The sequence below is a fragment of the Fragaria vesca genome, linkage group LG5, assembly GCF_000184155.1.
Source record: "Fragaria vesca subsp. vesca linkage group LG5, FraVesHawaii_1.0, whole genome shotgun sequence".
Taxonomy (NCBI): Eukaryota; Viridiplantae; Streptophyta; class Magnoliopsida; order Rosales; family Rosaceae; genus Fragaria; species Fragaria vesca.
Genome location: NC_020495.1, coordinates 7,322,896 through 7,347,936, shown reverse-complemented (window position 1 = coordinate 7,347,936; position 25,041 = coordinate 7,322,896). Strand labels below are relative to the sequence as shown.

The 25,041-nt window shown below is 40.2% G+C and overlaps 5 protein-coding genes across 5 annotated transcripts; 2 read left to right on the top strand and 3 right to left on the bottom strand.

The window, feature by feature from the left end:
• Window positions 1-9,078: 9,078 nt before the first annotated feature.
• LOC101302653 (probable phosphatidylinositol 4-kinase type 2-beta At1g26270-like) lies at window positions 9,079-12,246 on the top strand. Its single transcript, XM_004299221.1, has 2 exons — window positions 9,079-9,277; window positions 9,930-12,246. The coding sequence occupies exon 2, from the start codon at window positions 10,170-10,172 to the stop codon at window positions 12,039-12,041; it is 1,872 nt and encodes a 623-aa protein (XP_004299269.1). The 5' UTR covers window positions 9,079-9,277; window positions 9,930-10,169; the 3' UTR covers window positions 12,042-12,246.
• A 467-nt stretch (window positions 12,247-12,713) lies between these two features.
• Window positions 12,714-13,643, bottom strand: LOC101293496 (putative F-box protein At3g10430-like). Its single transcript, XM_004301048.1, has 2 exons — window positions 13,519-13,643; window positions 12,714-13,425 (listed from the first exon to the last, which is right to left on the bottom strand). Exons 1-2 carry the CDS (start codon window positions 13,641-13,643, stop codon window positions 12,714-12,716), a joined length of 837 nt encoding a protein of 278 aa, XP_004301096.1.
• Window positions 13,644-14,278: 635 nt separating this feature from the next.
• LOC101293207 (pre-mRNA-splicing factor SLU7-A-like) lies at window positions 14,279-15,589 on the bottom strand. Its single transcript, XM_004301047.1, has one exon. The coding sequence runs from the start codon at window positions 15,587-15,589 to the stop codon at window positions 14,279-14,281; it is 1,311 nt and encodes a 436-aa protein (XP_004301095.1).
• A 521-nt stretch (window positions 15,590-16,110) lies between these two features.
• Window positions 16,111-19,892, bottom strand: LOC101292906. Its single transcript, XM_004301046.1, has 3 exons — window positions 19,551-19,892; window positions 17,712-19,411; window positions 16,111-17,077 (listed from the first exon to the last, which is right to left on the bottom strand). Exons 1-3 carry the CDS (start codon window positions 19,890-19,892, stop codon window positions 16,111-16,113), a joined length of 3,009 nt encoding a protein of 1,002 aa, XP_004301094.1.
• Window positions 19,893-21,372: 1,480 nt separating this feature from the next.
• LOC101292608 (UDP-glycosyltransferase 89B1-like) lies at window positions 21,373-22,899 on the top strand. The gene has a single exon (XM_004301045.1). It carries the CDS (start codon window positions 21,373-21,375, stop codon window positions 22,831-22,833), a length of 1,461 nt encoding a protein of 486 aa, XP_004301093.1. The 3' UTR covers window positions 22,834-22,899.
• The last annotated feature ends 2,142 nt before the right edge of the window (window positions 22,900-25,041 follow it).

The window sequence follows — 25,041 nt, the reverse complement described above, 5'->3', positions numbered from 1 at the left end:
CTCTCTCTCTCTCTCTCTCTCTCTCTCTCTCTCTCTCTCTCTCTCTCTCTCTGAGTCTGAGTTTTGTGAAAGAGTGTGGGAGTGCTTTGGCTGGAGATGTTATATACAATTTGCATTGCTTTCTGTAATTGTTTACGATTTGTATGGGCTGTTTTCCGTTAGGTTGAAACCCGCCGTTTCTCTAACGGCGTTGCGGCGCTCTTAACGGCGTTATGGCAATGGAACGGGGAGAGGGTGGCTTGTCTGGTGCTTATTCGACGACCTGGGTGAGGCACTACTGTTCTTCACGGAACTCAATTATTCACTGATTTTTATTTTTAATGTTTTCGGCAATCCCCATTTTTATTTTGTTTTTATTTTTAAATTGATTCGGCAATCCCGAGAACTATTAGTTTTCTTTTGCTTAGGTTTATGTTACGTCCGTTTGTCCACGGATGAAAATGAAAGCAAACTGCATTTTTTGCCATTTTCTGAGAAAAGAAAAGGATTACACTTTAGTTTGTTCACAGTAACAATTAGGATCTCACCAAACGAAAATGAGAAAGATAATAAAATTTATTGAAGTTTAATTAATCACTTACTGTTTTCGAATAAAATGAATTATTAAAATACAGTCGAATTAAGTTCAACAAGTTAAACAAAAACATGTAGTTGTTATAAGCATAACAATTTTCTATTGAAGTTGTTTTGTAAGGTTCGAGAATATTCTGAATTTGAGGTTTTTGTGGAGTTTGATAAGCGAGTACGTTAGTCGTTACTTTCCTTGTCATGCAAGCGACGTGGTTGACACTATGAGCGTGAAACTTTTACTCATATGCATTTTGTATGTTCTCATTTGATTCGTAAACTGTCTGATTGATCACGTATTTATGCACTAGAATTTAGATGTTAGTTATGAGTATCTTTACCTATATCTTGGCGGCAAATAGTAATCATACAATTGGTTAACATTCAATGCACTCAAAACAGTCAATTCGTTAATATATTAAAGACAATAGTGACAATTATTTTACCGTCAACTCAAATAGCTGGTTCGACTCACTATTAGCTTTATCACCCATTCACGCTCACTAGACGTTCCTCCTTAGTCCCTAAATCATTTTCAAACGCTAGTGGAAAAATCAAAAACGAAATTGGGAAACTTTGCTATTAAAAAAGAAGGAAGAAAAAAAATCAGAAATTTGAAAGGGTTAGATCGGGGGGAACGGCCCACGGATAAAAAGGCCCCGCGCGTTACCCGGCAAAGGAACGCAGATGACGCCAAAGGACAGTCACGTGACGTTTCCTCCTTTAACACCAACATCCTTCTCTGCTCTCTCTCTCTCTCTCTCTGTCTCTCTCTCTCATTCTCAAGCCTCTCAACCATAAAAACAGGCCTAAAGCTCGTGAGCTCTGGGCACAGAGATCAATGCAGAAGATGAGCAGTAATATTTATTATTTTGAAAAAAAGCCAATTAATCGGGATCTGTGCACTAATCATAAGCTGCAGAGCCTCTAATACTAATTAATTAACTCCATCTCTTTCATTCTGGATCAGATCAGATCAGATCAGCTCCCGTAATTAATTGATTAATTACTAAGCCAGTCAACATTCTACTGTTACACAGTCAACCCTTATTTTACCCCCTCACTCTCTGTCACGTGACTCTATAGTAGTACTGTGCGCCTCGTTCTTCTTCTTCTTCTCCGGTGGAGTAGTCAGGTCAGGTTATTTTGGCTTTAACTTCAACGCTGAGAGCTCTGGTCTGCTCTGGAATTGCCCACAGTGCACGTGCATGGAGCGTGAAGAGAGACTGTGATACCCTGCTCCTTCATACCAAGCATTACGTACGCTTGGCCTCTGTTTTACGCAGTAAATTTTGGTTTCTTATGTGATACATTAATTTACCTTTTCAGTTTTACATTTAAAGCATCAGAGTCTCATACCTGAATTTACAAGGTTATCAATTGTGATACTTGAAAACATTTTTTTTTATCAACGTATTCGCTCTATATATTTACTGTCACACAAGTTCATGTATTGTATTGATAATGTTATATCATCTTGAAAATCCCTTAACTATTCTTTTCTTCTTTTTTTGAAAATGGGTTGGGTCTCCCGTTAGGTTGGAATACGAGATTTAGGCTCTATGTCTCCCTCGGTGTATTCTCAGACTCTTATTAATAATAATATAAGGAGGAACGGTAATACTCCCTTAACTATTCATAATTTCATATACTTCTAGTGAAACACAAGAATTTTTTTGACACTTGTTGTTTTCATAAGTTTACTAAACTGGTTGGTTGCAAATGTAAAATTTATCATTAGTCGCATCAAAATTTCCAAAAATGATTAAATGTTAACGTACAAATGCATGTAACAAGTTAGAGTTGTGGAAACTTAAAAATATAGTATCGTTACATGAAAACAATTGATGTATTTATAGAACAACTTTTGTATCCATAACTTTTTTAAATTGGTTGGTTGCAAACGTTTGTAGCTTAACTTGCTGCATCAAAATAATTGTCGAACTTTATGCAATGAGTTCTGTCATCTCTTATATGTTACGAATACAATATGCTTATGCGTGATTGCTAGCTACGGTCATCTTGTTTACAAAGAATCCCCTAATTAGTAATTAGGGTTTTCTTCAATCCCCGACAATCATGGCGAGCATTCACTTGGGATTCATATGTAAATTCGATGATACAGCTTGGAATGACCATATCTCTTTCATCCATTTATCTTTCTTTGTATTTTCTCACAAACCCTATTAAAATGGCCGAACATGGCTCGTTGGCTCTCAATTTCACAAGTCGTACTCGTACTACAAGTTTATATCTACCGATATTAATCCTTATACTAACAAATATTATGAATTAACACGTGGATTTTCCTAAGTATATTGGATTATACATGATACACTTTGAGGGAACATGCCAACATGGTGTGTGAGATAGCTAGAATTTAGATTATCAGTATTGTCATGTGACACCCACCTAATTAAGAAGTTGCTTAATTGATAAATCCTTAATTAGTTAAAAGTCACATGTATGATAAATCATTAAGAATTAGATTAGTGCACTGCTCTTGTTTTCTTAGAAGCTCACACCATGTCGTTATTGCCTAATTATTGTTAGGACTATATAATCCCGTTTACACGTATAACTAATACATCACCATATAGGTTCATAAATTATTTAAGCTAGAAATGACACATGTTTAGTCTTTACGATTTTTGCTTTCAACTTTGGTGCGCTGAGTATATGTTACTTATCGCATTATTCAAATATTGGCTTTCTAACCTTAATAATCATATTTATAAATTTTGAATTATCATTATTTAAAAGTTGTTAGTTAAGATCAATAACTAGAAGTAGTTACTAGTTCCCTCTATAAGAAATTGGAAATGGATTTCTACTCCTATTCATGTTAAATTCTAGGTCTTGTAGGAAATAAAGTACATGTATTACATGGTGTATGGTCAAATTTATCAAGTGAATGTTGGTGGGATTATAGTTAACGTTAGATAGGGTCAATGTTCTAAAACGCCGCCCAAGGCTGCCTAGACGCTAGGCGTCAGCTCATAGTTTCGATTTCTCACGAATTGTTCAATCTGGGCGCCAACGAGAGGCGGCCATATTAGTATTTTTATTTATTTTAAAAAAAATCAAAACACATCAAAAGCCTAATTTGTTTATTTCAAATTGTTTTTTTATTTATAAGAACATAGTAGTTGACCATTTTAATTATTTTGAAGTATATTTGCTATTTTGGAACATTATTCTATAAATTTATTTTTATATTTTATTTTCTATTAAAAAATAAATAATATAGAAAAGGCAAAACCGCCTAGACGCCTAGGCATCCGATTAATCCTCTCGGCGCCCGACTATCCGCCCGAGTAGAGCCTAGCGTTTTTCAGAATATTGGATATGGTGCAACAAAGAAGTTGCACACGGGACTATCCTCCTACGAACGGGAATAGGAATAGGAATAGGAATAACAAAAGGATAGGATAAAATTTTGAATCGACAACAAACGAACCCCACATGCACTGCATCTCCTCGATAGTCGTTGATGCGTCTAATGCCGTCTTGTCTTGCACGTAAAATCAATGGTCTCTTAATTATTATTCAATTTTAGAATCCATGAAACTTATATTGAGATCATAGAGGTGTCAGTGGTTATATAAATTACTCGTGGTATTTGTTATGATTGAGCGGACATAATGATTTACGTGGTTTTTAGTCTTGTGCGAAACAAGAAATACACCTATAAAACGGAAGGTTAAGGATTTAGTTACCTTGTCTCTTAATTGTTCGCGCAAGAGAGAATGTATAAGCTTCCGACGTCGGGGAGTTGTATTTTATGTAACAAACCTTGCGACAACTCGATTGTGGACTTGCATTTACACGATTGTCTTCTATACTATGTTATGGAACTTAACAATTAAGAAGTTCAGGTTGTGTTGATCGAATACTTCAAGATCCTCAAAGTCCAATATCAAATATATGTTGATCGACTATTAAAGAAAAACCATTGATGAGTTAATCATCCCAAAACTCAAACACAAGGAAGAGTCATATTATGAACACATGTATGCATATCACATGCAATTAAGATGAATAACATAAGTCAAGATCTTATTGCCATGCACTAGTACGATACGATAATCTAAAGATCATAGAACTTAATCAATATAAGATTTTTCCTTTCGACTTTCCTTTCGACCAAAGATCAATTAATCATATAATCAACATGAAAATCCTAAAGACTTAGTGCATCTTTAGCAATTAGCAATGCTAGCCATTTTTAAGTTAAATTTTAGTCAAATTAGCTAAAATGTCATTTTGGCTAGCCACTTTAGAAATGTGGATCCATCAATGCTTTCTATTTGTATTAAATTATAGCTAGTCTCATCTGAGTCATCTTGCTCTCTATATTTAGCTAGCGAGATAGCTAAAAGTCATAATAACTAAATTTTAGCTAGTCTGCTGGAGCTCCGAAAGTATAAAAAAAAGCTAAACACACTCTTTAAAATAGTTACAAACGAAAATAGAAAGTTTGCTAATATTGCTATTAAGATTTACATCTTTTGCAATATATTATCTCGATATGATAATGATCATGAAATAATTTATGAAATAATAATGACAAAGAATCATGTAAATTATAATCAAAGATGCCATAAGTAATAGTATTAACCACTTAGCACGTATTCTAGTTTTTCATCCTAATATCTTGTATTTTTTCACGTGATTAAACAAATTTGTACAACTTCACACGAGTAAAACCATAACTAATCACTAAAGAAAATGGTGAGGATAGTGGGATGTAATAGTCAGTCAATTAGTGTAGTAGTTAAGATCAATAATTAGGGGTTAAGAATTTTGAGATGATGGCCGGGTGGTAGTAGTGACTGGTAGTGGCTCAAGTCACAAGTCACAACTAACCGCCCGAGATCTTATCGGTCGAAGATGTGACCTGAAAAAGTGATGTGCCGTCACTTTCGTGCCTTGTCGTCACTCACCGGAGTAAATGGGTCCAACTTCAATTGACCCCCTACCTCACGTGCATATTTAAACATCAAATCCCCCCTACTGTTCCCCATCATCATCACCCGACCCGACCCGGCTCTGTTAATCCATAGTTACCTCACTCCATGTAAACACGTGTCTTGTAATTTTACGTGCAAAGTTTAACGTTCTTAATAACATTGACCCTTCAGGCAATATGTAAATTACGTAAGTACTATTTGAAATATCTATAATAAAATCAAGCATATTTGAAAGGCGCCAAGTAGCTTGAAAGAATATGAATAGCTTATAGTGACCACTTCTTTATTGCCCTACCTACAGGTTACATATATTAAACAACTTATACTAAAGTGTGTATGCAAATTTAAATAACTTACAATAAAGTGCTTCAAGATTCCAATACTTGAATAATGAAAATACCAGCGCACTGGGTTCATGCACCTTGTGTTCTTCTACTTGAATATATATATATATATATATATATATAGATTTTTTCATGTGCGGATGTCCGTATTTATTTTTACGGTGTGGATTTTCACTTTACACTCACTTTTTAATCGAATTTTCACATCTCCACCGTCTAGTCTTTAGATACTAATGTATAGATCATCTTTGCAAAATTTCAACCAATTTGGTTATTATTAAGACACTTTAACTCGATTAAACCAATGAATGAACATAATTCTGTCGAACTTGAACCGTTCATGTTTATAATAGAAAAACACAGTTTTGAGCGCCTTAATGATAACCAAATTGGCTAAAATTTTTCAGAGATAATTTATACATTAGTATCTAAATACTAGACGGTGGAGATATGAAAATTCGATCGAAAAGTGAGTGTAAAGTGGAAATCCGCACCTTAAGAATAAATGCGGACGTCCACAGCTGAGAAGGACTATATATATATTTTCAAAAAATAATTTCATTTTAATGTCAATAACAATAACATACTTGACAAATAAATATTTCATGCATACATTCTCGATATAGAACTACAAAAAATATAAGAAAGTTTTAACCAAAATGTTACCCGTTATCCACATAATATATGTAAACTATTGAAGATACATACATATTCAGATAATAAATCAAGAAATATTCGTCTCCGATATGTCGTCTGACTTGTGTGATGTGAAATAGCTCACATGTTTTTTTTTTTTTTAGTAGAAATAGCTCACATATTAGAGAAAACATGCTAATAATTTTTTTTTGATAAAGAAGAAGTTAAAAACAAAATATAGAGAGAATTTGATATAAAAAGATGGAATCTGATGGTGGTGATTTTGTTGTTAGCAGCACACAGGGTGTTTCGGCGTAAGATGGACATTCTCTTCTTAAGGAATCCGTTTAGGGATTAGTTAACAAATCGTTTCTGCGTGTCAGGATAATGGATTTAATCAATTACTTAATCATAATACTAATCTTAAGACGCACCCCTTAATTATTTTATCTCCCACACGACTTTCCGGGTGGACGCGTGTCAGCTTCACCGTGGAATACGCAACCCCATCACGTGATAGAAAATGTCTGCCTACCACATCGTCAGCCTCCCAAATCACGTGGCCAACTCACCGTGCGATGTTGGCGGGCCCCTCTCCCTCCACACCATCCTCCACTATTTTACGCGATCCCGTTTTCTCTGTGGTTTCTTTAATATCAGACGGCGGATCGTCAGAATAACGCCGTCACCGTGCAGCCGTTAAGTCACGCACCGCGATAAATCGTAAATCGTTTTCAAATATAGAACGGTGTCGTTTAGTCACAGACCATAGAAGGTAGGGTTGCGGATTTGGTCACCTTCAAAAGTGGTTTTTGGTGGGTGGTGTAATACTACTACTATTGTACTGGGAGTCCAGCCATGTGATACTGCATAGTGCATACGTATGTTTCTTACAGTGACATGACGGGTCCCACGGCCGAAGCGATAGAGATAGAGAAGTAGAGAACGAGAGCTACGCACCGCACGTGAGCAGGCAATCTCTCACGTGCGCCCATCCCCTGCCGTTTATCCCCTCTCCCCCCACTCTCTGCCGACTCGCGTGCGGTGGGGACCTTCCTTCCTTCCCCGCATCACAATCACGTCACGCCGTTGAAAGTGGGGAAAGTCGAAAATGACCTCGGCGGAGTAAAAAATGAAGAAGAAAGTGAGCATGGGCGAGGCGCAATTGGGCATATAGGGGTCGTGTAGGTTGGGAGGCTACAAGAGAGTAGTGGTTCGTGAGAGCACGTGCTAGGCGATTGGACAGGCGGTGCGGAGGAGTCTCGCTCTTTCTCGTGACGGTGTCACGTGGGTGCGGCGGTGGGACCCGAGAGAGAAGAAGGGAAAAAAAAAAAGGTGACAAGAGCATGAGTGGGGGCATGTGCTTGCCTTTCCCAAGTGACCTGTCGTTTATGGGTCATTGAAATGTGAAAGTGAGAGGTGGGGCTGGGTGTGACGTGGCGCACTCACGTGCATTGTGGCATGCGCTTTTGCCTGGTCCTTGTTGAGTGAGACGTGGCCGGGGATGAGGTGGGACAAGTGTCTGCGTCAACGTGGCAGCCTGAGGTTGTATGTGAGTGAGGTCTCCATATTACCCATTTTGGGATTAGATTCGCTTAGCAAGGGCCTATTCTTTCAATTGCTTCAATCTTGGGACACTGTTTTTAGGACATTGTGGTTAAGCACTTAGGACCACCACCTTCTCATTTCATGTCACACATGCTATAATTAACATGAAAAATCTTGAGAATTTTGGAGGTTGGATATTGTGTCTTATTAGCGGTGTTTACATAGTCATCTTATGACCAAAAAAATCATAATCAATTATCGTTAGATGTAAATCCAAGGGTGCAAAACAAAACAACTTAACTTTAAAATAATACTTCCCATCCTTGGATTATCCAACGCTAATTAACTATGATTTATTTGGTCACTAGGTGATCATGTAAATACTACTGTGTGTCTTATATGTTGAGAGCTCAAATGTTTCTATCGGGCAAGTGGGCATTTGTGGCTTTAATAAGACCATTTGCGCTTGGGCCTATGATTGCTCCCTCTAAGATCTTGAAAAGATGTTGTGGGTTTTTTTAGTTTACATAAGTCTTCTCTCAAAGCTCAAAGCCCATATCTTTTGGAACTTGGAAGCTATTTTCTCAAGCCCAAGTCTTCTAGTATGTTGGGATGCTGGGCTTGCATATTCCAGAAATTGACTCAACTTAGCCCAGGCCCAAGAATGATATCGAAAGTAGATTGGCCAATAAATGCTTCAATTACACGCAGTCCTGTCTCCTGCAACATATGCTGCCAATGACACTGTCACCCATTGCCTCCACCGCGCGTGCGTACAAATTGCCCGCATCACCAATAAACGCTCCTGATCACGTCATTCTTTCCATCAGACGGCCCTCCTTTGTCAGATTCCAAAATTTGAAAATCGCAGAAGGAAAAAGGCGGTCCTGATCATTTTCAAGGAGGCGGTCAAACCCAGGTGTATATCGTAAATTAACAAATATAAAGGGGTTTGTTTCTACCACTGCTCATGTGAGTATCTTAAGAAGAAGACAAAGTTCCAGAAGAGAGAGAGAGAGAGAGAGAGATTGGGGAAGAAGAAGAAAGCAGAAGAAGATTGAAGGTCACATGCCGAAAACTAGAAGAGCCTGATCGGCGGCTAGCTTCATCGTAGCCGTTGATTCTTCTCCGTCGACGCCTCCGATCCGACTCTGTTCTCGGTCTCTCGTCTCTCTCGCGATGATCTTGGCCTCCAAGATTTAACTACCGGTGAGTTTTTGAATCTTGAAACCCTTACTTGACCGCAATAATGATAAATTCAGAGCCTGAATATAGGTTTTTGGTTTACGTATTTGCTCCGTTTTGTTTGTGCTCTTTTCTTCGGTTTAGGTCTTCGTCGTTTTCGGTTCAATTTTTGGATATATCTGCGTTCGTCTTGTAGCAAACAGACGAGTACTATAGGAAAAATCGATGTGCTTGTTCTGTATATGAAGTGCGGTCTAATTTTACTTGTTTTTTTTTTTTTTGTTCTCCATTTTTGAGAATTATAAGTCGTTGATCATCAAGAACAAGCTATCATATTGATTGATTTGTACCTTTTGTGCTAGTTGCCTTTAATTACTTACAGTCTTCACTAATCCATCGAATATATAAAGAAATGAGCTTGTAGTCGAAACTAAGCCTTTTCCGGAGTAAAATTATTTGTAGAACCAGTAATGAGATGGCATTATGGAGAAAGTGAGATTAGTGACAGGTTATTATGTGGTTTTGTGGTATGTTTTCAAGTATTGGATACTATAGAAGGGGTTATTTGTGATGATTACCCTTCGTAAGGCAGCATTTTCTGTTTCATCTTCTTTTCAGAACTAGTTTCTCGACTCTGTGTTACTTCTTCTTATGTATATTTACCTATTCTTGGCAGGGGTTAAATCTAGTAGCGTCAAACCGAAGATTTCCTGATGTAGTGACGTGACTACGGCCTGTATTTACGATAGGGATGGTTTGTGAGGAATTAGGGTAGTGGTAGTGTAGTTTATGGTTGATTGACTTGCAGCCTATTGTCCCTCTCATTCAATTGGTGCCAGCAGTTGGCACCTGTTGAGAGAGTGGAAGGATTTGCACCCTGTTGTCACCTTGATATCCTGCTTGGACAGCATTAGTTATGCCTACTAAGTTGGAGAGTCCTGTTAAGACGCAGATGGCTGTGGGTCTTGTCAGTGGTCTGCTCAATGGTGAGTGCCGTAAGAGCACAAGAGGAATTTTTGCTCGGAGGAGGCGTGTCTTTGTGCAGACTGAGGCTGGCTGTGTTTTGGGAATGGAGTTGGAAAGGGGTGACAATGCCAACACTGTTAAAAGGAAGTTGCAGCTTGCCCTCAATGTACCTACTGACCATAGCTCTTTGACATTTGGGGATCGAATACTAAATAATGATCTAAGTGCCATCCGCAGTCATTCCCCGCTACTACTTGCAAGGAATGTCATGCATAGGAGCTCCTCAACTCCTTGTCTCTCACCTACTGGGATAAATCTTCAACAGTGGGATCGGAGTGGACCTCTTGAGATTCTAGGGTGTTCAAAGTACTTTGCTAGTATTGATGAATTGATTAAGGACATAGTGGTGGCTATCAAGAAGGGCATTGAACCAATACCTGTTCATAGTGGGCTTGGTGGTGCTTACTACTTCAGGAACATCAGGGGTGAGAGTGTTGCCATTGTGAAACCAACAGATGAGGAGCCTTATGCACCGAACAATCCTAAAGGGTTTGTTGGTACATCTCTCGGGCAGCCAGGACTAAAGCATTCAGTGAGAGTTGGGGAAACAGGGTTTCGAGAAGTTGCTGCCTACCTTTTGGATCTCAATCACTATGCTAATGTGCCTCCGACTGTTCTTGTTAAGGTTACACATTCAATCTTCAATGTTAATTATGGTGTCAATGGTGACAAGATTCAGCAGAAGAAGAAGGTTAGCAAAATTGCATCTCTGCAGCAGTTCATCCCTCATGACTTTGATGCTGGTGACTATGGAAACTCAAGATTTCCTGTAGCTGGTGTTCACAGAATAGGAATTTTAGATATTAGGATCTTTAACACTGACAGGCATGCAGGGAACATTCTGGTTAAAATGCCTGATGGGGAATTTGGTCAGGTGGAGCTCATTCCCATTGATCATGGCCTTTGCTTGCCTGAGCACTTGGAAGATCCCTATTTCGAATGGATTCATTGGCCTCAAGCTTCGGTTCCTTTCTCAGAGGACGAGCTTGAGTATATAAAGAATCTTGATCCAATTCGTGATTCTGAGATGCTCAAGATGGAACTACCCATGATTCGTGAGGCATGTCTTCGAGTTCTGATCCTCTCCACAATATTCCTCCAGGAAGCAGCTGCTTTTGGACTTTGCCTTGCTGAGATAGGTGAAATGATGAGCAGGGAGTTTGGAAGCAAAGAGGAGAAGCCAAGTGAACTTGAGGTTGTATGCCTTGAGACTAGGAGGATAATAGAAGATTTGAACATGTCAAACTTTGTAGCTGAAGAAGACACCGATGCGTTTCTGTCTGATATAGAGTGCGATAAAGCAGGGCTTGATCATCCTCCTCACATCCCAAGTTTCCTCTTCAAGCAGTTTTCATATCCCTTTGGAACTGAAGGTGCTAATAGTCACTACTTGCTTCCTAAGCTAGATGAGAGTCTGGTAGAGGGTAATGTTGACTTGGGTACAAGGGCAGTCACAGCTGAGAGAATCATTAACCAGCCAGATTGGTATAAACCTGTTTCCAAGTTGTCCGTGTCTCTGAAAAAGTTAAATGTGGATGAGACAGGCCAGCTACAGCGGATGGGTACCCTACCTGAAATCAGAAGAAGTGCAAATGACCAGTTACCCACCTCAACAAGCTTTGTGAAACTTGCTGACATGTGCGAGGAGGAATGGGTTCTGTTCCTTGAAAAGTTCAGGGAACTTCTTTACCCCGCCTTCAGCAAACGGAGGTCTACAACCATCGGGCAGAGAAGGAGGCTCGGAACATCATGCACGTTTTGAATACAGGTATGAGTTACAGTCTGCAAAGTTCTGCAGCATTGAGGTACAATGTCATGACGGAAAGAACCATTTTATGATATGGAACATATAGATAGTTTTGAAGTCAGATCTTATGTCTAGTTACCCTTTTATCTTCACCTTGTCAAGTTGTGACCTATTCTAGTTGTTTTGATCACAGTAAGAACTTGTAGAAAAATCAGAAAAGAAAGAAAGAAAAACATAGAAATTGGGAAAAGGTAAATATATGGTTATGTTTCCATTGCGAATTGTTCCGGAGTTCCTTTCAATTGATTGCCATGACACCATTTTTCTCAATCTGACTATAAATACATACATGTTGCCTAGATTCTGCAGTACTGGATCTAGATCCCTTTGAAAAACATAAATTGATACACCATTCATCTGAGTCTTGGCCTTTAATTAGTTCAGTTGTGGTGCATTTAGAAGACTGAAACTAAGCTCTGCATGTAAATCTACTACCTGACGGTATGAACTCCCTGTCGCAAGTTCGAAAAGCTTCTTCGGTTTGGATTTAGTTCGATCATACGTAACCAGATCTTGTCCAACTTTGACGTGCCTCTTGACAAACAGATATAAATCATCCCCCAATAATGGAAAACCCATAATGATATTCTTGATTGTAAACTGTGCAGTCCAATTCCATGTTAGCATTTATGTACCGGATACCTTTTTCATCACCCAAAGATCATACTGGCCTTCATCATAGGTTAAAATGGCAACCGAATTTTCCCATGTAAAGAGCTGTTGGCCAATACAGCGAAATGAGGGGCTGAAGCGAGGCGGCATTGGCATGGTGTGGACTACCTCATCGTGCAGATCGAACGAGAAAACAAACCTATCAGACTTGGTCCTTGCCAAGCGATACAACACTCCATTCGAAGATATCGAAGAGTATGAATCAAAGTGATAGTCGCGTGGCGGAACACAGTCAACTTCTCTCCATGAATTTTCAGTGCGGGTGAAGACTTGAGTCAGGTATGGAAACTTTCCATCGGCATCAGGATCCATGCTGCGGGAAATCCTCACCACTTTGTACTCTGCAGCATTGTCGTTATTGAATCCGAAACCCAACAGTGGTCGATCAAGAGTACTCTCCTTCTGTCCCTTAAAAGCCAAGGGTTGAGGAAGATACCTATGCTTTCTTGTTGCTGGGTTCCATACGACGATTTTTTCCTTCGAATTGTACAGATCAGGATTCTTCGAAGTGTACAGAGGATGAAGGCAGACTAGACCATTGCTAGATCCTGCAATATGTATTAACTTATCATGCTGGACACCTTCAGGCAGGTCTAATGCCACCAAATGTGTATCTTCTTTGCCAAGCATTGAAATCTTATGGGGTTTATCATATGTATGTTTGAAGCTGCGACCATAGAGTAAGCACAGATTAGGATTCAAGCGTTGAAGGTGTTTTTGGTGAACTGCAATGAAGCGAGCGCTTTTTATGAGAGCTTACCACTCTTGCGACACACTCATAAACCTAAGTAAAGACTCGATAGGTAATCTTGAGAGGACTTCTATCACCAGGTCTTGACTATCGGCCAACGAAGAGGATACGTTCACTACTTGTCTTGCCTCCATCCCTAGCTTGGAAAAGAAATCGACTTAGGGTTTATGTATATCCCGGGGTTAAAATATACAACTCCTACTTGCACCACAAGTAAAGGAAATCTTAATTGTATTTGATCCAAATTTTGTAGGAAGTAGTGCTTATAACCATTGGATTTTGTATTCCGAAGTACGTACAAAATTAGAATTTGGCTTCTCCGCTTTTATTTATACTAGCCTCAATACCCGCGATACTCGCGTGTCAAAATGTTTTCAATAGGTAGTTATTTTTTTTTCTTTCTCATTTGTAACTGTTTTTTTTCTTTCATTTAATGAAGTTAGTGGGTAGTGGGGACTGGCAGTTATAACTCTCACCTGTTGCAGTTATCTCTTTCCCATTTTTCTTTTCTCAGTTATCTTCTTTTTTATTTATCTTACTCAACCCAATTCAATCAAGTGATTATAAGACATCCAAGCAACATGAATCCAAGTAGAGAAGCCAGATATGAAAATATTTGACAAAACAGCTCTAATGGATGCTATACAAGTACGAATTAATCGTGCACATTTTCAAGAAATATTCAAATTAACAGATAATCCATATATAGAGCGATCCACAACAAAAGTAACACTTCAAAAGAAGATGATCATGTAGCTAGCATGTGATTTTAAGGCTCCATGAGATGTATTGCAGCCTCGGCAGCCTCAACTCCAGCGGCACCTGTGCAATAACTGTTTCGCATAAATTGCTTACAACACTTGTACCCCCATCGGTGACCTTTCCACCACGAACCCCACACACAAGTGTGGTTGTTGATAATGACATCTTCTGCATACTTGCTCCTAGGAACCGCTTCTTCCTCGCCCTTAATGATCCTCCCAGCTCGATCGTATTCGACAACTCGTTCACTCTGTCCCAGTAGAAGCTCCTTAGGAAGTTCTCCTCCACTGGCTGCATTGCCATATTTTTCTAGAACGGTGCAATTGGTCTGCGTAGTAAATCTCTCCTTGATTTTCTTGTAATTTTTGTATAGAAACTCAGCTTGCGATGGAGCTGCTTGCATGTGTACATCTTGTCCCCTCTCAAATGCTTCCAAAGCATGCATGTTCATCTGGTTAAAATCCAGAGCCTGACCAGTGTTTCTCCATACATTATCACCTGCATAGAACTGCTCGTTAGGATCTGCGTCCGGATTAGGATTCTCACGCATGGATCGGCTTTTCGGATCATAATGCGCAGAGTTGACATCAAGATTCCGAAGATATTTTGCCGTGTCTTCACGGATACGTAAGTTCCTAACAGTTCCAGTGCTTCCACCACCCGCTGTACGCACACGCTTCTCAACCTTTGCGAAGTCCGTTTGCTTGCTCTCATCAACCTTGGCTTCATCCACCCTCATATCATCATCATGATGAACATCTTGATCTTCTAATTTCTTGATTCTTTCTTCCTTCAAGTACTTTTTTCGAGCTTCCTGTTGCAATTCATATCTCTTAAGAACATGAGCATAGCTTGATGGATTGTATCCATCCCAACGGTCACGCTTTTCATCATAGGTGAGATGTCCAAGGGTCTCTACAATCTCATCCGGGGCAATGTGCTTGTCGTTCCATTTTGCTCCAACTTTCCTCGGTCTTTCAATGCAAGACTTGGCATCATGTTTCATTGATCCACAGTTTGTACATGCACCCTCCCTATATTTAAGGGCCTGGATTACCTTGGCACCACTGTCATACTGAGATTTCTTCTTGCCATTCACGTTTGATTCTGGCTTTCTTTGATGCTCTAGACTTGGTCCCTCGTCGGTTTTGATATACCAAGGTGTATCAGACACATATTTGGGTATATGAGGATTGATCTCCTTTCCATTCTTATCGACTTCAGCAGGTACAAGCCCAGCCTTACGCGCTTCTTCCAATTCGACGTTCCTGCGATACTCTTGCCTGGATTTAAAGGAAGCCAGGTTTTGCGACACCATATCAAATTATAAGAGACCGGAAATCACAGACAGTTTATCAGTTTGTCTTCAGTTTTATTGTTCTGCATTCCATTATTTATAAGGAACATCATAAATCTATCAAAGCTAGATGAATAATAAACCTAGAACTAGAAAATTTAATCTAACTAGGAGTAGGAAACATATATAATCCAATCCAGAGACGTGAAAACTTATCATATAGAAATTAGATTAGGAATTGGCTCGATCTTTACTTTTTCTTCATTATTCATATGATAAATCACTTGTCAAACGAAAAAACTAGACCACGAACTAGAAACGATCACAAAGGATTACTTGCTAAGTACTGAATAAATGTAACATAGAATTGCAGGTTTTATAATTGGGTTCGTCCTTTGATAATGAAATAATTCATTTCTCATTTAAAAAAAAAAGAAAAAAGAGACATTATATACTAAAGTATTACTTGCTAATTTAGTACTGGAATTGTACTGCATACAACCAGTAGAATTCCACTAGTGGATTCCTTGGTATTTGCTTAATTAGACTGAAACTAGGCTCTCCACGTAATCTACCACTTGACGACGGTAACCACCTAGCCTTTCTGGTCCGATAAGCACCCGCTCTTTCTGATTTCCAAGGTCATACGCACAGAGATGTTTCAGATGATATGCATCTTTGTGACTATCAGGTCGGTATTTGATAAGAATAAATTGATTATCCCAAACTCCATAGGGATAACAATAGATCCATCCATCAGGTTGTTTCATAGTAACTTGTTTAGTCCAATTCCAGCTAGTTGGCATTTGTGTAGCATCTCCAGATTCTGTTCTCATCACCCAAACATCATACTGGGTACTAAGTCTGTCAGAGCATAACGAACAAGCAACCAAATTGTTCCATGCAAAGAGTGATCTGCTGCCACTGTTATCAGACGGTAATGGTATGCTATGAAACACCTCATCATGCAGGTTGAATGAGAAAACTCTCCATCCGTTGTCGTTGAGGCCCCTCGAATAAGTAGTCCATGACAAGAAATACAACACTCCATTCAAAGTAATGGAAGACTCCTTATCAATCCCAAAACATGATAGATTACTGTCTTCAAGTTCTCTCCATGATTTAGAACTTCGTGTGGAGACTTGGGTTGCAAGTCTTCTATAATTCCTCAGTGAAATCCTCACCAGTTTGTAATCGATATCCATGCCATGGCCCTGAATGAATCCAAAACCTACCTTTGGTGTCCTCATGTTTCTTTTCTCCTTTACTTCCCCCTCCAAAGACAAGGGCTTAGGTAGTTTCTTATATTGTTTTGTTAATGGGTTCCATACCACGATTTGCTCCGTTTCGATTCCATCTTCAAGAAGATGAAGGCAGACCAAACCATTATCAGATCCCACAATCTGTACGCTCTCAATCGATTGATCCAGGAAAAATGCAGGTGACGAAAGTGTGTCGACGTTTCTGTCAAGCAATGAGAACTTGTGATGATGATGTCCACCTTCATGACTGTGAAGGTAGAGTATACTAAGAATATTGTTCTTCAGAATAAACTCTTCGTTTAAGAGAGCAAACCACTCTTTTGATACGCATTTAAACCTAACTAAAGACTTGACAGGTAATCTTGAAAGGATTTCTCTTACGAGATCTTGATTCTCAGCATCCGAAGATGGTACTATTACTTCTTTGTTGGTAAAAGAAGAGATGACATTGACCAGTTTGCTTACTCATATTTCCATTCCCTTGCAAAGTACAGTCAAATTGCGATTTCAGAAATTTGGGAAAACCTGAGACTTGAATTGAAGAGAAATAAAAGATTATAAGTTTATAACCAAGGCATTGTGCCGCATGTCTATATTTATATTCCTACATGAACAAGTCGAGAGTATCTAGTAATCCAACTTGTAATAGGAAGTTAGGAACGGACCACACGAATTCTGGTGGGTTCTTGTCCTTTTCATTGCTTATTAGTGTGCTACATATACAAGTAGGAAATCATTCCTATCTTATTCATGCTTCATGCTTGTGCAATTTATGAAGACAAAAAATGGTCAAGTCAGTCAGTACATGGTACTCCTATGAAAAAAAAAAAAAACGAAATAAAATTTAACTGGGCTACAACTTCTGTTTATGACCTGAAAACCGCAGTCGGAACCCATCATGATTGTGCAGAATTGAACTGACAACATCTTTCACAAACCCATAAAAGCAATCTCGGCAGGCCTTACGCATCAGATTAGATTTATGTGGCAGCTGAAGCTGTTCGGTGTGGCGGCATACTAAGCTTGAGGATGAGTGCACAACAGACTTGTGATGATGCTCTAAACCACATGCAGCCAAGACGGTATGTGTGGCAGCCCTAGCAATTTGTTTGAATGCATCAGCTCCTAGGCGCTGGTCTTTACTTAGAAGCTTCAAGTTCATCTTGACAAGAGACTGGATCTCACTTTTGGCCTCATCGTCTACTTTTCTTGCTCTGCTTTCCACAGAGACCTCTTCTAAGTTCCCGGAAGAAGATGTACTGAGCTCAGGTTTGCCACAAAACGAATTAGAAGTTCCTTCCATCAGTGAAGAAGCAGAACCATTTTGCTCATTAACCATACTCAGTGCAGGTTGATTTTTCTGTAATGAAGCTGACCTATTCATGTTCCTAGGATATGGAGCTATAAATAATCCTGGTGAAGAATTACTACATGAAATGCCTAGGATTGACTCTACAGCCTCCTGTGTTGTGACCCTAGGCTGCCTTTCCTTACCTTTGTATACCTTCTCCATTTCAGGTCTTCCTTGATTTGGAGCTCCAAGTTGTTGGCCTTTCAATGTGTTGAAACTTGAATTCACATTGCTTGCTTCATGTGAAGCATTTGCTTTCCTAGATGGAAGCTTCAGGGCACTGCTGGTGCTTTCATCAACATGTTGTTTCAACTTTGCCCTATCCATTATTTTCCATGTTTTGACAATCTCACGCGAGCCACAACCTACTTCATTTTGCTGACAACCTGTTGAAAACGAGGCTTGTTGTTGACCTGATCTATAGGGACATGGATTCGCACTGGTTTGTTCCTTCAGAGCACTTGTTCTGCTAAAAGGAAGTTTTGAGAACTGCAACAACTGAACCCCACTACTGTTCTTTTTATGTATACACTGTTTTGGCTTTGCCCTTTCCAGCATTTTCCATGCCTTGGCAATATCATGGGGGTCGCAACCACCTCGAATTTCCAGTTCCTGACGACTTGGAGATAATGAAGATTCTGTTTGGCTTGATCTTTCAAGAGACATCACACCATTTCCTTGACTACCGCTGCACCCAGCTTTCGATTTCGATGAACTTGCAGGGAAGCTCAATGCACCACTGCGGAAGCCATTCCAATTCTCACGTAGTGTAAATATGCGAGTCTGCACATTTCGACACCTATCCAATGTTCTTGCAGCTGATTCAGCTGATATACTGGCAACCCTTGGTGGTGCTTTTGCTGGCCTGCCAACTTGAGCACCAACCAAGGACTGATTTGAATTTGGAGTGATTCTCACCGGTCTTTGAACCACCGAGAAATTCGGTTCTCTTACAATATCAGAGACCGATAAACAAGGCACAGGCACAGCTTCTGTTGGGATCATACCACATTCATCCTCACCATTCCCATTAGCAAGCTCAGGTCTAGAAGCTATGCAGTCGTTACAAAACCAATCGCCTTCCGGCACAGTGTAACCAAGCCCAACACAGTAAGTATGTGCCGCTCCATCACATAAATCACATAGCAACATAAAATGATCATCTGTCATTGAGCTACACACATTACACGCTACTTCTTCATAAGCATCAACATGCCCCGATTTATCTCCCTGCAAATTAAAATTAAAGACTCTAAGCTAACCATAAACCCAATTCACCGAACCCACAAAACCCATTATAATGTAAAAAATATCACAAACCCAAATCAGAAAACACAAATTTGATAAAAATTGATACTGAATTACTGACCTGATCTCGAACCGGGACCTTAACAACGCGCTCACGAACAAAGACGCCGACTTTCGGCGGCCGCCGGATGGAGTTGAACCGCCGGCGGCAAATTGGGCAGCGTGACTCGGTTTTGGCCCATTCTTTGATGCACAAGAAGCAGAAGTAGTGGTCGCAGCAATCGATTTTGCCTCGGGCGGCTTTGCCATCGTCCAAGAAGCAAATAGCGCAGCGGTCGGGCGGCGAATCATCGGTTTCCGGCGGGGTTTCGGGTTGATTTGGATCCGGTTGGGATTCGATTTGGGGATTTAGGGTTTTCAGGCGTTTGTTTGGGGAGGACGAGTCGTCTGTTTCACGCGCCATTGGGAGCTCAGTCAGTCTCTCTGCGCCAAAATCCAAATTGAGTTTTGATATATACGAAATAATAAGCTGGGCTAAAAATTCTATGGCCCAATATCCATTAGATGTAGTTATGTCCAGTCACGGTTCCTACGGCAAACAGGATACGAATCTCAGACCCAAACATGAAAATATAGCTATTGCATGAGTCACTTCTTGTATGTGAGAGGTTGTGAGTTCGACTCACAGTATTGTAACACATTAATTGTATATTTAATAAAAAAAAGAAAATATAGCTAATTCAAATGTGTTGTTTATCTTGAAATAAGGTGAAAGGTGAATCTAATTGAACGCTTGCTCTAATTTATAATAGCAAACAAATCCTATGAAACGGGAGTGGATAATATGTTAAATGAAAGGATCATGCCAAAACAAAATGATGGAATAATATTGTATCAGCCAGATGAGCATATAGTAGTAATAACATTGCCAGGTTTAAGGTTTTTGCAAGATTTGCATTGATTCTTAATTATAAATAACATTTCTTAAACAGTATATACCTTAAGGGTCCTAAGAATCATGACTTGTTTATGATGAAATTATGACATGGTATGAACATGGTTTGGCACTCTCTCATCCATGACGTCTTATCAAATATCAACTTAATTTTTACATGAACAACAATCTACATTTCACTATGGGAATCGTACATAGCGGATGATTTGTAGGTTGAGTCACCAATATCAGTTTGGTTAAGTCTCCTAGCTAATTAAATACCACTTTGTCTGATTCCAAAACAACATTTTTCAAGTTCAGGGAGATTAATTGCATGATTCCCTTGTATGTTTTGTTATACTTATCAATTATTTACTTACCTAGAATGTAATTGAGATGTGTGTGAATGATTATAGAATAAGAAAATTTTTGTGTTTATTTGCTCATAGTGGAATGAAAATTATTATGGGTCCCACCTCTGAACCCGGAATTCATTCATTAATAACTTGGATTTGTAATACCAAGGGAAGAAAATGAGTTTAGAAATAATACCACATACTATTTTATTCTGTGTCTTATTCATTCTATCTCATGTTCTTGATGAATTCTATTTTAAATAAGTAAATGTGTTATCAAACTTACACTTACACTTGCACATATCTTGCACATCGATATTTCGTAAGTAGACATTTACAATTGTCCGTTACTAATCCTAGTTATGGTAATACACCTCAGAATTGTCCTTTCTGTGGCAAGTCAAATCTTAGACTTAAATATTTTTCCTCAAAGAAAAATCTCAGACTTAAATACTTACTTACTTCTCTTGACCAAAAAATAGAGTGATCCGACAACGAGCTAGGACACCCACCGAATATATAGGACCTATTCCTACTCTTCCACCATGAACGTGTCTCCCTTCCTCCAAAACCCAACCCTCCTCCATCTTCTCTCTCTCTCTCAAATCCATTACATCTCCCAAACCAACAAAAACACAGTAACTCCGATCACCATGACGACCGGCAAAGTCCACGTCCTGGTCTTCCCCTACCCTGCACAAGGTCACATGCTCCCTCTCCTCGACCTAACCCACCAACTCGCCCTCCGCGGCGTCTCCATCACCATCCTCGTCACCCCTAAAAACCTCCCCATCCTACACCCCATCCTCTCCAACCACCCCTCCATCAAAACCATAGTCCTCCCTTTCCCTCCCCACCCCTCCATCCCTCCCGGCATCGAAAACGTCAAGGACCTCCCCATCCAAGCCTTCGTCTCCATGATGTGCGCCCTCCATGAGCTCCACCGCCCCATCGTCGACTGGTTCAGGTCCCACCCTGACCCTCCCGCCGCGATCATCTCCGACATGTTTCTCGGCTGGACCCACCACCTCGCTGTCGAGCTCGGGATCAAGAGGTTCGAGTTCTCGCCTTCCGGGGCCTTCGCGCTCTCCGTTATCTACTCTCTCTGGCGGAACATGCCTCAGAGAGACGACCCTAACGATGAGAGTCAGGTGGTTGAATTCCCGGAGATTCCGAATAGTCCGAAATACCCCTGGTGGCAGCTCTCCACCGTGTTCAGGTCTTACGTGGCGGGAGACCCTGTTTCGGAATTTATTAGAGGAGGGTTTCGTGGGAATATGGAGAGCTGGGGGCTGGTGGTGAACTCGTTCACCGAGTTGGAGGGACTCTATTTGCAGCATTTGAGGAAGGACTTGGGGCACGACCGGGTTTGGGCCGTTGGGCCGTTGCTTCCTTCGAACAAAGATGACCCGTCCGGGCCCGTCCAGAGGGGCGGGTCGAGTACGGTTTCGGTGGAGGAGATAAAGTCGTGGCTGGACGCGCGGGAGGATGAGACGGTGGTTTACGTCTGCTTTGGGAGTCAGGCGGTGTTGTCTAAAGAGCAGGTGAGAGAGTTGGCGTTGGGGTTGGAGAAAAGTGGGGTCAATTTCGTATTGTGTGTGAAGGATCCCACCAAGGGAGGACACGTGGAGGCCGGCGATTGTGCGATACCGCTGGGGTTCGAAGACCGAGTGGCGGGTAGGGGGATCGTGATCCGAGGATGGGCCCCGCAAGTAATGATTTTGAGGCATCCGGCAGTCGGCGCGTTCTTGACGCATTGCGGGTGGAACTCAGTGCTTGAGGGAGTAGTGGCGGGTGTGGCGTTGTTGTGTTGGCCGATGGGCGCCGATCAATTCAGCAACGCCACATTGTTGGTGGAACAATTGAAAGTAGGGATTAGGGTGTGCGAGGGTGCAAGGACCGTGCCCGACTCAAACGTGGTGGCAAGAGTAGTGGCGGATTCAGTGAGTGAGAAGCATGTCGAGATGAGAGAGCAGGTGAAGGTGATGCGCGAAGCGGCATTAGGGGCCGTGAAAGACGGTGGGAGTTCAGTGAAGGATTTGGACGGGTTGGTGGATCATTTGGCTACATTACAAACAAGTAATAACTTGCAATCCAAACAAAATGGAAAGTGAAGCCAATTTTAAATTTGATTATAATAATTCAGTTATCATAAATCTAGTAGTATAATTTTGTCGGTCTTCCCTTCTTTTCTTTTCAAACATTTGTGACTTTTCCTTGATTTATATTCTTCTTTTTTACACCTCGATCAAAATTCTGGGAATTTGAATATATACTGATGCAGCTTTCAGCCTGATGAGAAAGAAAGACAGTGAGTGAAGGGTCATAATGACTTTTGCATCCGATGCGCATATTTCACATGTAATTCCTATTCCTCTAGAAACTTTGCAAAGTGGGAGGCCTCATATGTTTATTGTGTTTGTTGCTTCTTTTAATATAAACCTTTATCTCGTGTGTGTTGAAGTTTGATAAGAAACAAAAGTAAACAGAAACATATAATTTTTTTGATCAACACCGCTAGCTACTCAGTACATACAAGTATGACATCCAAAACCTAAGTACGTATGTCAAAATTCTTGATAATCATACGTACCAAAACATCGAAGAACCTAAGAGATCGATGAAACAAAACTTTCTGTAGTCTTCGTACAACTAGTTACTGTTTGCTGAGGACTACTGGCTGCTGATTGATTTAGTTATTCTTGGGCGGGTGAGGTCTTGGAACATGATAATCAGCATTCAAAGGTATAAAGTTACTAGCTATTTTCCCCTTCAGTACACGACGGTGAGTATGAGGACGTCGACCCCTACTAATGTTTCTCAATCTTTGTGGTTCTGCCTTGCTACTGAAACTGTTTTTAACCGAAAGCGCATAACCTGATGGATCGGTAGTAGCACTCCCGGAAGATTGTCCTCCATTAAAGTATACTACTTCCGCTTTTACCATTGTCGAAAGCCTTTTAGACACCATCTTCCTCCCAAGAAATCTCCTGTTTGAAACTTCAAAAATGTCCTGCAAACGGGTCAAATTTATTAGCTAGAGAGATGTTGTTGGATTAGCAAATTAATCAAGTGTACAAAAACCTCATACTATGTTGAAAAAAGCTCGTAATAAGGTACCTGTTGATTCTGATTCAGGGTGCCGATTCTTGGCACAACTGCTAGTTTGCTATGTTCATGATGACCGGATGCCAGTACTTCATTCATATCTACGAAGTAGGAGAAGTAATTTCAGTTTATTATAGAGATGAGTATACCGGACAGTTCATTAGTGGAAATTGCTAAGTGCATTATGTGCATATATACTTGAAACCAGATACCAAAAAAGACATACAACTGATGAACTACTGATGCATATATAAGGATGTTCTGATATTAAGTACCTGTAGTGTTTGCTGACTGAGTTACATGTAGCAGAGGGATCACCATTAGTACTGCTAGAAAGGTGATAATATTGAAGCTTAAAGACACCATCTTCGTGTTGTTAACTTGATCTATATATTCTCTTCCTTTATGAGTTCGAGCTATAGCTAGCTAGTTTAACTTGAAAGGGGAGAAGACTCAGAGGAATTGTATGAAAGGCAAGTTAAACGAGCATCCTCGATCTCTTTATATATAGATGTCGATCGTCAACGCCAAAACCCAGGTCAAAGTTACAACTATCAACACCGGCCTTTTTCTCCGTGCCTAGTTATAAAACATATGTTATGGCAGGCCAGTGTGGTTACCTGGGGACAAGGGTCAAAACACACAAACCCGAAACAGCAAGTTCAGAACGCCAGGAACTTGCACAGCCACATTCAAATTGACGAGAGTTGAAAATGGCATGCTATAAAATCGACTGGCTTCGATCTCTGAGTTTATAAGTATTTGTTGAGGACAAAAGGGTCGTGATCATGGCGTGGAATGTGGAAGATGCGGTGTTCAGCGCTTGTCGATCTGCCGCCATGCATGCAATCGCCGAGGTCTGCTTTTTCACTCTTGGTTTTGCCGCGTACAGAAACCCTAGTTAGGGTTTGTTCTTGTTCTGGGTGGAAATATAAATAAAGTGGGTGTAAAATGAACAGGTAAAAGTGAGTTTAACTAAGAGAATCACATGCACCACACCTAAATTCACACAGCAGTCTTCGATCTTAGGTTTGATCAATGTAATATTGTTTAAGTGTAAAGAGGTTGATTATTCTTGGTTTATTTGTTAACTTTTATACAAGGCTGCTTCAGCTAGCTATCATATTCTATATTTGACCGACTTGCCTCGTCCAAGCTGCAGATTTTCATGTGTTTTCTTTACAGTGTTCCACCACTTGTGTTTTGTTTAACTA